Genomic DNA, 12,506 nt, shown 5'->3' on the forward strand with positions numbered 1-12,506 from the left:
GGACCCCCGGCAGGGCCATCGCCAGCTGTCACTGCGTGGGGGGGACCATCGGGGTCCCTGTGTCCCCACTGTCCCTGTGCTGGGAGATGGATGATGCTGAGGGACTGCGGAGGGAAGGAGCTTAGCGCGGTAATCCGGGCATGATGGAGGGGGTGGGGTGGGGTGGGGGCTGAGGACAGAGGGGCAGGCGGATGTACCCCAGGGATCCCCGAAATCCACATTTGGGGCAGCACTGCAGGGGATGGGCAGCCCTGTATGAGCAGGGAGTGGGCTGTGGAGAACCCCCATAGAGACCGGGTTAGGGGGGGGGTTCCCTCCCCCCACAGCTGCCTGAATCCCTGGAGCAGATGGTGTGAAATGCACAGCAGCACTCAGAGCTGCTCAGAACAGTGCCCTGGCAGCACAACTGTGGGTCGGGGGGGGGGGGGGTGGGGACACGAAGCAGCCCCAGAACCTCTGGAACAACCCAACCCCCTTCCCCCACACGGCCAGAGCTGCAAGGCTCAGTGCCTCCCCCACATCCCGGCCCTCATCTGCGCCCACACCAGATCCCAGCCACAAAAATGCCGGATCGGTTCCAAGTCGGACTTAAAAAGTGTTTGAAGGAGCTGAGGTTTTTGGGGGTTTTTCTTTTTGCAGGAGGAACGAGGAGGAGAGGCAAAACTTTTGGCACCGCTCCTGCTCGCACAGTGCGGCGCACACATGGGAGCGCCGGTGCACGGAGGCAGAGAGCAAGGGTTGGAGTGCTGCGATAACCAGGGGCAAACGTGGTGGCAATCGCTGCTCAGCACTCGGATCTGGGCGCCAAGGAGGAGCTGACTGCCTCTCAACGGGAGGCAGTGCAGCTGTGTCCCACTCCCGTGTCTATATCCCACTCCTGTGCCCACGTCCCGCATCCCCATCCCATCCCCTGCACTCGCAGGGCACAGCGGTACCCAGCAGTGCTGCAGTCTGAGTGGGGTGAAGGAGGCAAAGGGGGAAGCTGTGTGTGTGATGGGTGATCCAAAGTTATGCCCCCATAAAGACCCCCCTGCCAAGGGGTCCTGGGCTGGAGCAGCACCAGGGCCCCCAGTGCCCCCACCCTGGGGACAACACCGCGTGGAGCAGCAGCTTTATGGGCTAAGAGGATCGAGCAGGGTGACTCACTGACACTCTGCTCAAGGGGAAAGCACTGTCAGCAGGATGCAGAGCCACTGCACGCTGCAGCACTGTGGGGACAGATCACGAGTCTGTGGGGGCTCTTTGCCCACACTGTGTCCCTCTCCCTGTGGACATGGGCCCAGGGAAGCCCAAGCCAGGGCCGGGCCCCTCTGGCCATGCAGGTGCTGGATGATGGCTTGGCTCGCACCCAAAGCCGCTGCTTTATTTCCTCCCAGCCCCATACATGCCCCACGGATCTGGGTGCCGGGTGCTGGCAGCTCCTCCAGCTCTGGTTAAACACAGGGGAAGTCCGGGCAGGCTCTGCCTCACCCTGCGAGCCTTCATCACAATGCCATTCCCCCCAGAAAAAAAAAAGCCCTGGCCAAATCTCCCGAGCTGTGCCATGAAATGAGCCCCATCCCAGGGCAAAGGCTGTGAGCACAGAGCCAGCCTGCCCTGACAGGAGAGGCCAAGCCCACAGGGCTCCTCCAGCAGCTGTGGAGGTGAGGAGGAACCCGGCTCGGCAGCAGCACTGAGGGCAACGTGGAGGCGTCACACAGCTCCAACCCACCAGAGCCAGTGCCTGGAGCCAGCCCCGACCCCTCTAGCGGAGTTCAGGTGGGGGAAGCAAAGCCCGCTCGCTCCGAGGTGCCACAATGGGCTCTGACATGCAGCACGAGCCCACCCACTCCAAGCCCTGAGCCAGGCTGCGGGCGGGGAACGGCGCAGATCCAGGAAATGGGGAGCAAGTAGCAGCTCAGCCTGGATTTGGATGCAGGAGGCGGCTGTAATCGTGCCAGAGAGCAAACCCAGTTCCACCTCCACCACAGATCCGCGCCGACGGAAGTGAACGGGGAAAGTGTGCCCGGGGGAAGGAGGCAGCAGGCCCAGCTGGGCTCAGGCCTGCAGCCTGCAGAGCCCGTCGGCGTACTGGAACTGGGGGCTGTTCTCATATTCGTACATGTCCAGAGCCACCTCGCAGCTTTCCCGCACCACCCGCTCCTCATCGTGGGCAAAAGCACGCAGGGTGTCGAGGCAGGAGGGCCGGGCGATGGAGCCCAGCGCCTCGGCGCACTCGTGCCGCACCATGGGGTTCTCGGTGAGGCTGCCCAGCGTGGCTGTCAGCTGTGGGACACACGCCTCGTCCTGCATCTGGCCCAGCACGTAGCCAATCTCGTGGCGGAAGAGAGCGCTACCGGCGCGGAGCCCTGCGGGAGGAGGTGAGAGTGAGTCCCCCAAACGTGAGCTGAGCCCCAGATCCGAACGCTGTGGGGCAGGGGGAGCCATAGGGTGGATGGTGGAAGCTGCTGTTCCCCAGATCTGTGGGGGTTATGGAGGTAGGGGATGCAGTCTCACATCACCACCTGTCCCCACACCACCCCGTTGCTGACTGCTCCACAGCTTAACAGCCCTCCTGTGCTGCAGTGGGATGAAGAGGTCGTGGCACAGGGTTTGCAAGCCCTTGCTTCACACCACCCTGGGGATGCAAAGTGAGACCAGAGGGGTCACGGGCTGTGCTCTGCCCCTTTTCCTTTCAGGACATATGTACTTCCTAGAATAACTTCCAAACCCACGTGAGGCTGGATGGCCTCACCCCCTCTGGGATGGGGAAGCAGGTCCCCAGTACACCTGCTGAGCCTGGCAAATCCCACACAGACAGTGAAGGGAAGGGGCTGCAAGACACCAGAGAGCACCGAGCGCTCTGTGAGCGGGGGGGGGGGGAAGCAGGAAGCAGCAGCGCAACGAGCCACAGAGCTCTGGATCCGGGCAATCCAATCGTGGATTAACCCATGCAGCCCCACAGGGAGCAGACAGCCCCTTACCATCTGCCAGTGCCAGCACAGCAGCGCGGCCCCCCAGGTTCCGCAGGGCGAACATGGCCCGGTAGCGGTCGAACAGCGGGCGCGATTCGTCCAGGAGTGCTTCACGCAGTGTGGCCACATCTGTCTCCTCAGCAGGGGGAGCGGGGTCCACTGAGTGGTAGGGGCTGGTGCCCGGCTCCTCCCCGTGCTCCTGCAGCCACTGCAGCCTCCTGACGGCCAGCTGGCACGTCTCTGCCACCTGTGGGGATGGGGACACAGTGTGGTGGCACTGCACGGGGCTGGGAGCGAGCACAGGGTTCCCCTGAGCAGATCTGCGTGGCTCTGACAGCTGCTGTGGCTCCAGTCCCTGGTGTCACCCTCCCACGCCAGCAGTGCTGACCCCATGGCACTGACACCCCGACAGCCTCACCTCCACCACGGGATCCTCTGAGTAGTGCCTCAGGACGTCCAGCACCTCGGGATCCCCAATGGCACCCAGGGCCTCACCTGAGGAGAGATGTCAGCAGGTGGGGGTGTGTCTCAGAGTGCCCCCCGCCCCTCCCCCACACTGCTTGGTGGGAGAACCCCAGCAGAGCCTCAGGGAGCCCTGCCCCAACACCCAAAAACCATTAAGGGTGGAAAAGACCTCCAACAGAGATCATTAACTCTGCCATTCCACCCCCACCACGTCCCTCAGTGCCACACATCCACAGTTTCTGAACGCCTCCACAGGCAGTGACCCCACCACCTCCCTGTGCAGCCTGTGCCAGAGCATCACTGCTCCTTCAGAGAATAATTTTTTCCTAATATCCAAACCTGAATGTCCCCTGCTCACACCCTCTCATCCTATCAGATACCTGACAGCAGAGGCTGACCCTCCCTCACCACAATCTCCCCTCTGCAGCTGGAGAGAGCCATGAGGTCTGTTTTGAAACCCCCCATAGCACTGTGCTCCAGACCCCTCACAACTCCGTTGCCCTTTTCTGCACACGCTCCAGGGCCTCCATACCTTTCTCACAGTGAGGAACACAACACTGAGCACAGCACTGCCTTGTGGCCTCCCCAGAGCGACGATCCCCTCCTGCTCCTGCTGGCCGCACTATGCTGACACAACCAGCCCAGACACAACCACGATGCCATCGGCCTTCTTGGCCACCCAGGCACACGTCAGATCCTCCTCCTCCTCCCCAAAAACCACTGCCATAGCAACGGGGAGACGAGGCCCGTCCAACCGGTCGTGCCGGGGCACCCGGTGCCGTGTTCTGCGGCACTCAGCGCGTGGCACGGTGCGATCTGGTGTTCTCGGGTGCCATACCTGCCTCGTGCCGGACCATGGGCTCCTGCTGGCTGTCCCGCAGTACGCCGAGCAGCGCGGGGATGGCGGCACGGTCGCGCATCTGGCCCAGGCAGAAAGCCAACTCGTGCTTCAGCAGCGCCGAGCTGTCGGCAAAGGCCCGCACGATGCAGTCGATGGCCGCGGGGCCGCCCAGGTTGCGGAGGGTGAAGAGGGCGCGGAAGCGGACGGGCAGCGGCTGGGCAGCATCCAGCAGCGTGCGGCCGATGGCGGTCACCTCTTCCTCGGTCACCATGTTGTGGGGCGCGGGGTCACGGCTCTTCGCTCACGTTCCTGATGAAAGAAAGGATCCGACCGGTCCGAGTGAGCTCCGGAGCGGTGATGAGCACCGAGAGTAGGCCCGGCCCGGCCCGGCGCAGCGATGGGCCTCAGCCCCACGGGACGGGGGAAGGGTGGAAGCGGACCCGGCCGGGTGAGATCCCACGGAGGGATCGGAACCGGACCCTCAACCGCCCCGGAACTGGGCCGACGCGGCCCACGACGAGCCGGGCCCTGAACCGCACCGGACCCACACTCACCACACACCGCCATGCTGTTCCCCACGTGACCGCACCGGAAGCTCCGACCAACGTTCTTCCGGGTAAGGGCGATGGGACCGCCCCCCAGCGGAAGTGGGCGCGGACGGGGACCGAGGTCAGCGGCAGCGCATGCGCAGTGGCGGCGGGGCGGGCGCAGGGGGCGGAGCGCGGCACTCCATGGCGCTGCCCCACTGCGCCCCATGGCTGCTATGGCTCCCGGGACTCCCCATGAGGGCGCCTCATGGCTTCTACGCTGCCCCATGCCCCGTCTCGCCACGATTCCCTGCAGCATCCCCACGACCCCTGGGTGTTTCACTGCTTCCCTCGGCAGTACCCTCGTCCCAGTTGTGCCCCACAGCCCAAACACAGAAGAAGAAATCACCATTCTCCCTCCCCTGCCTGGGCTGTGCACTCAGCCACGGGCACTTCTGAGCCTGGTGTGATGCAGGACCCATCTGTATGTCTATTCCTGCTCTGATCTCTGCATGTCCGGGTATTTCCCAATCTTCTGCTAACGGGATGTGAAAGTGCTCTCAGTTGTGCCTTCCCACCTACCCCTCCCATAGGAATCTTGATTTCCATCACTGGTGTGATATGGCACAAGGCAGGGGGTGCTGAGCCTCTCGCATGGAGCTTTGCAGCTCTTCTACACTCCCAGCTTGAAGGCACCACCTCCTGGCTATGCACCATCACATTTTGGCTGCCAAATGCACGTGTGAAAATAGGACAGGCTGCAAACAGACCCCATCCAATGCTGACAGCCGGTGAGCAGCTCTCAGCGTAGCGAGTGCCAGGAGGGAGAAGATTTGGGCTGCAGCCAACACAGGGATGTGGCAGCCACCCCACTGCCCCCTGAGCCCGGATCCACCTTTGTGGGAAGGCTGGAGCAGCCAGGCATGCCCAAGCTGCTCCCACACCCACCACCTGGAACAAAGTGCTGAGGAAGGTGTCTGTACCCGGCCCTGCTTTGGCACAGTGAAGCAGCGTGCCATGGCGCTCAGCTGCTATCGTGTGATTTCTCAGCTGACAGCAACAGAGTTGCATGCTTCCCTGCATGGCAGCACAGTGGGATGAGGCGCAGACCCCCAGCACAAAATTTTAGCCCTGCAGAGCGTGGTTTGCAGGTGCAGTTCAATTCCCAGCTGATGTCAGCCCTCTGCAAGTCACTGCTCTGTCTCCTCCTCCTCCCCTTCCCTGTCTGCTCATATTTACACAATGGTTTTTGTGCTTTGGAGCTCTGCCTCCTCACTTCCAGCTCCTCTGAGTCCTGCCAACATTAGGGCCACAGCCATGCCTTGCAATGGGATGACCTGACAACCCTCTCCCTGGCCAAACCATGACCTCGCTTTATTCACACAGAGCAGAGCACATCACGACATTGGTCAAATCCCAGCAGAGAGAGCCCGGGTGTGAGACACATCCCGCTGCCTGCAACCGAGAGGCAAAAACCAACATGAACCAAAGGGCTGTCACCGGCCCACAAGGGCCCAGGAGGAGCACAGTGTGTCCCCCCAGAGCCATCAGCCCTCCCCGCAGTTCTCAAAGTACTGGCACATCAGTTCGCGCACCTGCTCGGCCCGGCCATCCTCCATGGCAGCGGGTGCAGGCTGGCAAGGCTTGGGCAGCTCGGTGGGCTCGGTGCCCTCCAGCCACTCCTCGTTGAACGGGTTGTCATGCGCCTCGCAGACGTTGTGCAGAATGCAGCAGGCCAGGACGAGGGTGGGCAGCAGCTCCAGGCTGCAGTCATCGCACTTGAGGAGGATCTGCCAGCGGGCCTTGAGGCGTAGGAAGGCATTCTCGATCACGCTGTGCGCCCGCTTGAGGCGGTAGTTGAACTGCAGCTGTCGCTGGGTGAGGTTCTCATCCTCCTGGTAGGGCTTGAGGATCCAGTCCTGCAAGGGGTAGGTGGCGTCACCTAGCAGCACATACTTCTGCGCCTTGCCCATGAAGTCCTTGGGTGGGTTGGGGCACAGCCGGCCCTCCTTGGCCAGCACCCAGAGGCTGGAACTCTCCAGCACTGCGCTGTTCTCCATGCTGCCAGGAAAAGCAGTGGAGACATCCCAAAACTGACCCAGCCCATCCACGGTGGCCTGGGTGAGGATGGAGTGCCAGCCCTGCCCGTTGCAGTAGTCGGCACTGAGGCGCAGCGGGGGGTTGATGGGGATGTGCAGGCTGTCCAGGGCACCGATGCAGTGTGGGAAGCCCCAGCGGGTGCGGAAGATACGCACCATGTTCTCCAGCTCCTTCTCATCGGGCAGACGGAGGTAGAGAGGTTTCAGCAGCAGGACCACGGCGTAGGTCACCTCCCGCACGCATGTCTGCACAGTGGAGGGCCCGACGCCGAAGAGCGGGCTGAGAGTCTGGTACTCCACGTTGGTGGCCAAGTGCCACAGGGCCACGGCCACTCGCTTCTCCAGGGGCAGCGTGGGGTGGAAGTGGGCGCTGTGTGGGGCCAGCCCCGGCCGCAGGCGGTTGCAGATGTAAAAGAAGGTCTCCCGGGACATGCGGAACTTCTCCAACCAGTCCTGGGGGCCAAACTCCTTCAGGACCACCCGTTCCCACCAGTCCGCGCCCCGCAGGCTGGGCCAGGCACGGGGATAGAAGTAGCAGCTGGTTCTCCTCCGGCGAGCAATCAGGAGCTGTGGGGAGACCATGGGGCCATGAGACAGCTCCTCCCAACCCCTTATTTCACCCCAGCCTATGTGATTTTGCCTTCTGAGGACAAAGCAAGCTCAAGCAGCACAGGATAAAGGGATGCCTGATGGCCCTGGGCTCCAGGACTTGCTGCCAAGGGGTCAAACCTTCATGTCCCTGGGACTTCATGTCCCTGGGAAGCCCCAGGAACCCGTCCTTTGTGCCCCCATCTTCCACCCTTTATCCCACTGTGTCCCTGTCCCCCACATTTTTATGACCCCTGTGCCTTTGACATCCCCTCTCCTTCACATTTCTACATTCTCTGCCTCCTCTGTCCTCTGTATGCTGCCTTTTGTGTACAGACTCTCAACCCCACGTCCTTCAGGTCCCCAGTCCTATTTTCCCCCCAGTCTCCCTCCCTGGTGTACCTGTGACCTGTGTCTCCTCCGCGTCTTTCCTGTCCCCTGTCCACTGTGTCCATTATTTGTGTCCCCCACATCCCATCTTACAACTCCTTATGTCCTCATGTCCCCCATGAGTCACATCTCACTTGTTGTGACCAGTGTCCTTTATATCCCCATGCCCTCTGCATCCCCTGCCTTTCATGCTCAAATCCCCCCTCTTCTGTGTCCCTGTCCCCATCATTTGTGTCCCTGTGACCTGTTTTCCCTCCCATCCCTTATCTTTCTGGTCCGCCATCCTTTATGTCCCCCATGTCCCTCCTTTCTGCCACTGTGACCCCCCATCCTCCATTGATTGCACCCCATTTTTTGTACCCTCTGCATCCCTTCATGCTCAGGTCACATTCCCCATTACACCATCCCCACGTCCTCTGTGTCCCTGTGACCTCTGCATCCCTTGAGTCCCCATGCCCCTTCCTTCATCTGTGTGCCCCCATCCCTCACTGATCGCGTCTCTGCCGCCCCCCCCCCCCCACTGACCACGTCTCACTTTTTTGTCACCTCTATGACCCCACACCCCCTATCTATACCCCCTGCCCTTTGCGCGCAGGCTCACGGCCCCATTTTCCACTTCCCGTCCTTTGTGTCCCTGTGACCTCCCCGCCCCCGCGTGCCCTCTCCGTCCCCATTTCCGCGTCCCCCCGCCGCCCCTCACCGTCATCAGCCGCTTCTGCCGCTGGCTGTAGTAGTGCCGGAGCCACGCCCGCCGCTGCGGCCCGTCCCAACGCCCGGCCATGGCCCTCCGCCGCCCGCCCGCCCGCCGAGCCAACGCGCACAGCAGCACCAGCAGCCGCTCCTGCATTTTCAAATCGGGAGCCGGGGCCGCCCTGGAAGTGATCGGCCGCGGGGTCACGGCGGGGCGGTGCCGGCCGGGCACTGCCTCGAGCCCGGGGACGGCGCAGTGCCCGCTGCGGTCCGGCCCTGGGGGGCACCCAGGGGTATCCCTCGCTCACTGCGTGTTAGTTTGTTTTATTTTAAGGGAACGATCGAGGCTCTCTCTAGCTTCCCGTTTATTAGCGCTTGTTGTAAACACAGTCCAGCAGCGGAACGGGACGGGGTGGGCCCCACTCCCCGCGGGGTCGGAGCAGGCCGCGCCGTTACCACGGCAACGCCCGCGGGCACTTCCTGTATTGGTTCGAACAGGGCGCTCCCGTCGTGCCCGGCGCGGAGGGGCAGGACTTCCGGCCGCGAGCGGACGCCATATTGCGAGAGCACTAGGGCCGGTGTTGGTGACAGGCGGAGGCGGAGCGGGGCCGGACCTGGCGGGCAGGTAGGCGGGTGGGGCTGCCGGCCCGGTCTAGGGGGAGATTCACAGGTCTGGGGAGCCGGGTCCGAGCGGGTCGAGTCCCTGGGGCTGATTGTGGGCGCCCGTTTTCCCCGGAGGTGTGGGCCCCGGAGGGGGGCGGGCTGGGGAGGGGCCGGGGAGGGGCCGGGTCTGGCGGGGCGGGGCCGGGCGGGGCCGGGCGGGAGCTGCCGCCGTGTTGCGTCCCGCTCCTGCGTTGTGCCCCGCTCCTACCCCGTGCTCTGAGGTCCGTCGGACCTGTTAGCGGCACTGCGCCCCTCCTCTGCGGTCCAAACATGGCGGTTTGCGGCTGAGTTTTGGCGGGAGAGTTCAGAAATCATCCTGCGGCTCCGCGAGCAGAGCTTTGTGGGGCTGCAGACCGTTGGCGCTCTGAGCATTCGCATGTGGAACTCCGCGTGTTCTGCGCTCCCCGCGTTGTGACGCTCAGTGACAGCCGGCGCAGTGTCCCCTGGGTGCGGTGTGTAGCATCGGTCTGGCCTGCCCGAAGCAGGTAGTTGTCCTCTGTTGCTTCGTTGCGATGACTTAGCCAGCCCCGCAGAGCGGCTCTGCGGCTGTGAGACAGCTCCCTTGTATCTCGGGGCTGAATGGCAGCCGAGGTTGTTGTGATGTGCTCTCTGGTGAGAGAACTGTGAAAAACAGCGACAGTGATTGTTGTTCAGGAGCTGTGTGTGTACGTGCAGCTGAGGCTGGGCTGTACTGCTGGTCCTCTGATGGCTTTTAGTGGTCAGAGGGAGCTGAGCAATGCTTCGTGCCCTTCCTTATTATTTTTTAATGCGTTGATGCTTTCCAAAGGGGAAATAGTTCATCTATTGGGTGAATTACAGGGTTGAGGTCTTAAAAGCATCTCCTGTGTGTGGGAAGAGGGGGAGGCAGCTGTCAGAGTGGAATCATCCATCAGGGATGCCATGGGCTTTCTTGCTCAGATGGATTTCCTGTGATTTATAGCTCTCCCGAAGGCATAGTGCTCATTTTCTTGTGAAGTGCTCAGTCTTATTGAGTTAGTGTGTTTAATGATGCTCTCCTGGTGTTCTGTGCCCAAGGATCCTCGCAGAACCGTTGCCCTGCTGGCAACAATACTTCATAATAAAGACTGATCTTTTTTTATTACTATTATTTTATGCAGAAGCAGAATATTGTGGGGCTGTTAACTGAAGATGCTGCATTTCCTCAATCATTTGGCTCCATTTTAGTGAATTAACCAGGGGGCACCGCTGCATTTCCAGTAGCATAGGAGCACTTTGAATCCTCTGTCTTCAGTGGGGCTCATGGATTGCTGGTAAATTTTTAATCTTGGCTTTTAGAGCACTGACTCGTGATAAGGCTTTCCGTAAAGGGAGCTTTTATCTAGAGCTGGTGGTGCTCTTAACAGCTGCTTGTAACTTTGTTATGAGACATAAGGGGAGATAAGCAGGTGAATGTGTTTTGCAAGGTTTTGTTTTCATTCAGAAATGAAACTGAGTGACCAGAGTTAGGAGCTGTGGTGGAAAACAGTCTGCAGGCCGCCTGTGGGTTGCTAAGCACTGCACGTATTACTGCTCAGAGGTTATAGGGCCTTGAAGAGGCAATGTGCTTTCCCTCTGCCTCCCCCAGCTGTGACATGCAGCAGGGCAGAGCATACAAACTACTAACAGAAGCCCTGAAGGGTCTGTGACATGTTATGAAGCGTACATAGTGAGCTTTCTGTTCTGTTTGCCTCAGACACTTGGCAGGGCTAAATTCCACCCTCAGTGAGACTCTTTATCCCAGAATCCTAGGTCTGGCACTGGCAGCAGCTCAGCTTCGGTCAGAGGTGAGATTCAGGGTTGCGGTGGCACAGAGAGAGCTGCATGGCTTTGGCTCATGGATCAGCTGGTGGCCTCCAGGCTGTTGGCATTCTGGCACGGGTTGCCCTGTAGGAGAGGGGACATCTCAAAGCAGAACGTCACGGCATTGGTGTGTGGTGTGTAGTAGCAGGATCACCAGAGCCAGCTCCTGTGCAGTGTGTAGCATCCCCCAGCACCTTGGAGGGGATGTTTCCTTCCTGCTCTGCCAGCAGGAGCAGAGGAAAGTGACAGAACCTGTTGGGTGCTGATGTTTCTCTGTCCCGATGTGCCAGGGCTGAGCCTGATCTGTACTGCAGCCCTCAGCGCTTTAATGGAGCCTGTGTAGCAGCCAGAGGAGGAAGAGCTGCACAAACACTCTCAAAGTACCTCTGTTAATTATTGCGTCTCTAAAACCAGAGAGTGTTTGTTGTTTTGTTTTGTTTTCCTGTGGCCTCTGTTGTTTGTTTTGCCTTCGTAATAGGTGAGCCTGTTAGGAGCCTTCCTGCTGATGAGGTGCAGAGCTTGCCTGTTGACCCACAGGCGAGGGATGGCACAGCAGTGACCCCGCAGTGCGTGCGCTGTGTCCTGACGCTGCCTGTGTTTCCCAGCCCGTGGCTTCCTGTGCTGCTGAAGACTTTGTACTTGTTTTCTGCTTCCGTGGGAGCAGGCGTGGCTCTCATCTTTATGAAGCAGCACGGTGAAAAGGTGAAAGGAAGAAATAAGTGCTGCCTGCAGGCGATCAAAAGGGGTTTAATGGCGATGCTGCTTTTGAGAGTTCCCCCGCTGCGTGTGTGATTGTCATGTCTGCTTGGATCAACCCCACACGTCAAACGGGCTGCTGTAATCTGCAGTGAGATGTGTGTGGAATGAAAAACGTGATCTGGGAAGGGAGAGGAGCAAACCTGCAGTTCTCCTAAGTGAATAAAAGCTGGGAAGGAAGCCTGGAAACCCCTCAGCTGGGGATCTGACTCTGCGTGCATCAGTGAGGAGGGTTTGCTGCTTTATCAGTCTGAGTTCTGTAATTCAGCTTTGGGCTTGTTTGAGTGAGGAGGCGAGCAGCTGAAAGCATGCTCATCTTGGGAGCGCAGCGTGGCAGCCTTGGTCGGCTTCCCTTCTTTCCTTCCAGCTGCAGAGAGAAGGAGGGGTTAGGAGAGATTTGTCCTACAAACAGTGCTGATATCTGAGATATACTGCTGCATAAAGGAGGCAGTGGGAACAACACTTCTCAAATGAAGTCGTGCATCTAAGAGAGTTTTGCTGGTGGAAGTCCTGAGGGCTTGTAAAAGCATGCAGAGAAGCTTATTGGTACATGGGGCTGTTTATTTTTCACAAGGGCTCTTCCAAAGGTGCCGTTGTCCCCTGGTTTCCTGAAGGCGTTACCTGGCACGTGCAGTCCACACCATGTGCAGAGCTCCTTGCTTCATCCACGGCTCTGCCCCAAGTGTTTCAGATCAGCACTGCTGAGCTGTGCTGGTTGGAGCCCTTCTGCCAT

The 12,506-nt window shown here is 60.2% G+C and overlaps 2 protein-coding genes across 2 annotated transcripts; both read right to left on the minus strand.

The window, feature by feature from the left end:
* Window positions 1-1,907: 1,907 nt before the first annotated feature.
* On the minus strand, window positions 1,908-4,569 carry DOHH (deoxyhypusine hydroxylase). Its single transcript, XM_065747348.1, has 4 exons — window positions 4,258-4,569; window positions 3,373-3,449; window positions 2,964-3,201; window positions 1,908-2,348 (listed from the first exon to the last, which is right to left on the minus strand). Exons 1-4 carry the CDS (start codon window positions 4,529-4,531, stop codon window positions 2,038-2,040), a joined length of 900 nt encoding a protein of 299 aa, XP_065603420.1. The 5' UTR covers window positions 4,532-4,569; the 3' UTR covers window positions 1,908-2,037.
* Window positions 4,570-6,007: 1,438 nt separating this feature from the next.
* Window positions 6,008-9,532, minus strand: LOC136055524 (uncharacterized). The gene is made up of 4 exons (XM_065747317.1): window positions 9,426-9,532; window positions 9,011-9,206; window positions 8,565-8,705; window positions 6,008-7,453 (listed from the first exon to the last, which is right to left on the minus strand). Exons 1-4 carry the CDS (start codon window positions 9,530-9,532, stop codon window positions 6,335-6,337), a joined length of 1,563 nt encoding a protein of 520 aa, XP_065603389.1. The 3' UTR covers window positions 6,008-6,334.
* Window positions 9,533-12,506: the final 2,974 nt, after the last annotated feature.

The sequence above is a fragment of the Cyrtonyx montezumae genome, unplaced genomic scaffold (assembly GCF_038088225.1).
Source record: "Cyrtonyx montezumae isolate F1298 unplaced genomic scaffold, pur_monq_1.0 scaffold_44, whole genome shotgun sequence".
NCBI lineage: Eukaryota > Metazoa > Chordata > Aves > Galliformes > Odontophoridae > Cyrtonyx > Cyrtonyx montezumae.

Coding starts and splice junctions, on each gene's coding strand:
- DOHH (XM_065747348.1), bottom strand. CDS start 4,531: ATGGTGACCGAGGAAGAGGTGACCGCCATCGGCCGCACGCTGCTGGAT. Junction 3,202..3,372: donor CAGAGGATCCCGTGGTGGAG/GTGAGGCTGTCG, acceptor CCATCCCCACAG/GTGGCAGAGACGTGCCAGCT. Junction 2,349..2,963: donor TGTGCTGGCACTGGCAGATG/GTAAGGGGCTGT, acceptor CTCCTCCCGCAG/GGCTCCGCGCCGGTAGCGCT.
- LOC136055524 (XM_065747317.1), bottom strand. CDS start 9,532: ATGATTTCTGAACTCTCCCGCCAAAACTCAGCCGCAAACCGCCATGTT. Junction 9,207..9,425: donor GACGGACCTCAGAGCACGGG/GTAGGAGCGGGG, acceptor ATCTCCCCCTAG/ACCGGGCCGGCAGCCCCACC. Junction 7,454..8,564: donor GGCAGAAGCGGCTGATGACG/GTGAGGGGCGGC, acceptor GTCTCCCCACAG/CTCCTGATTGCTCGCCGGAG.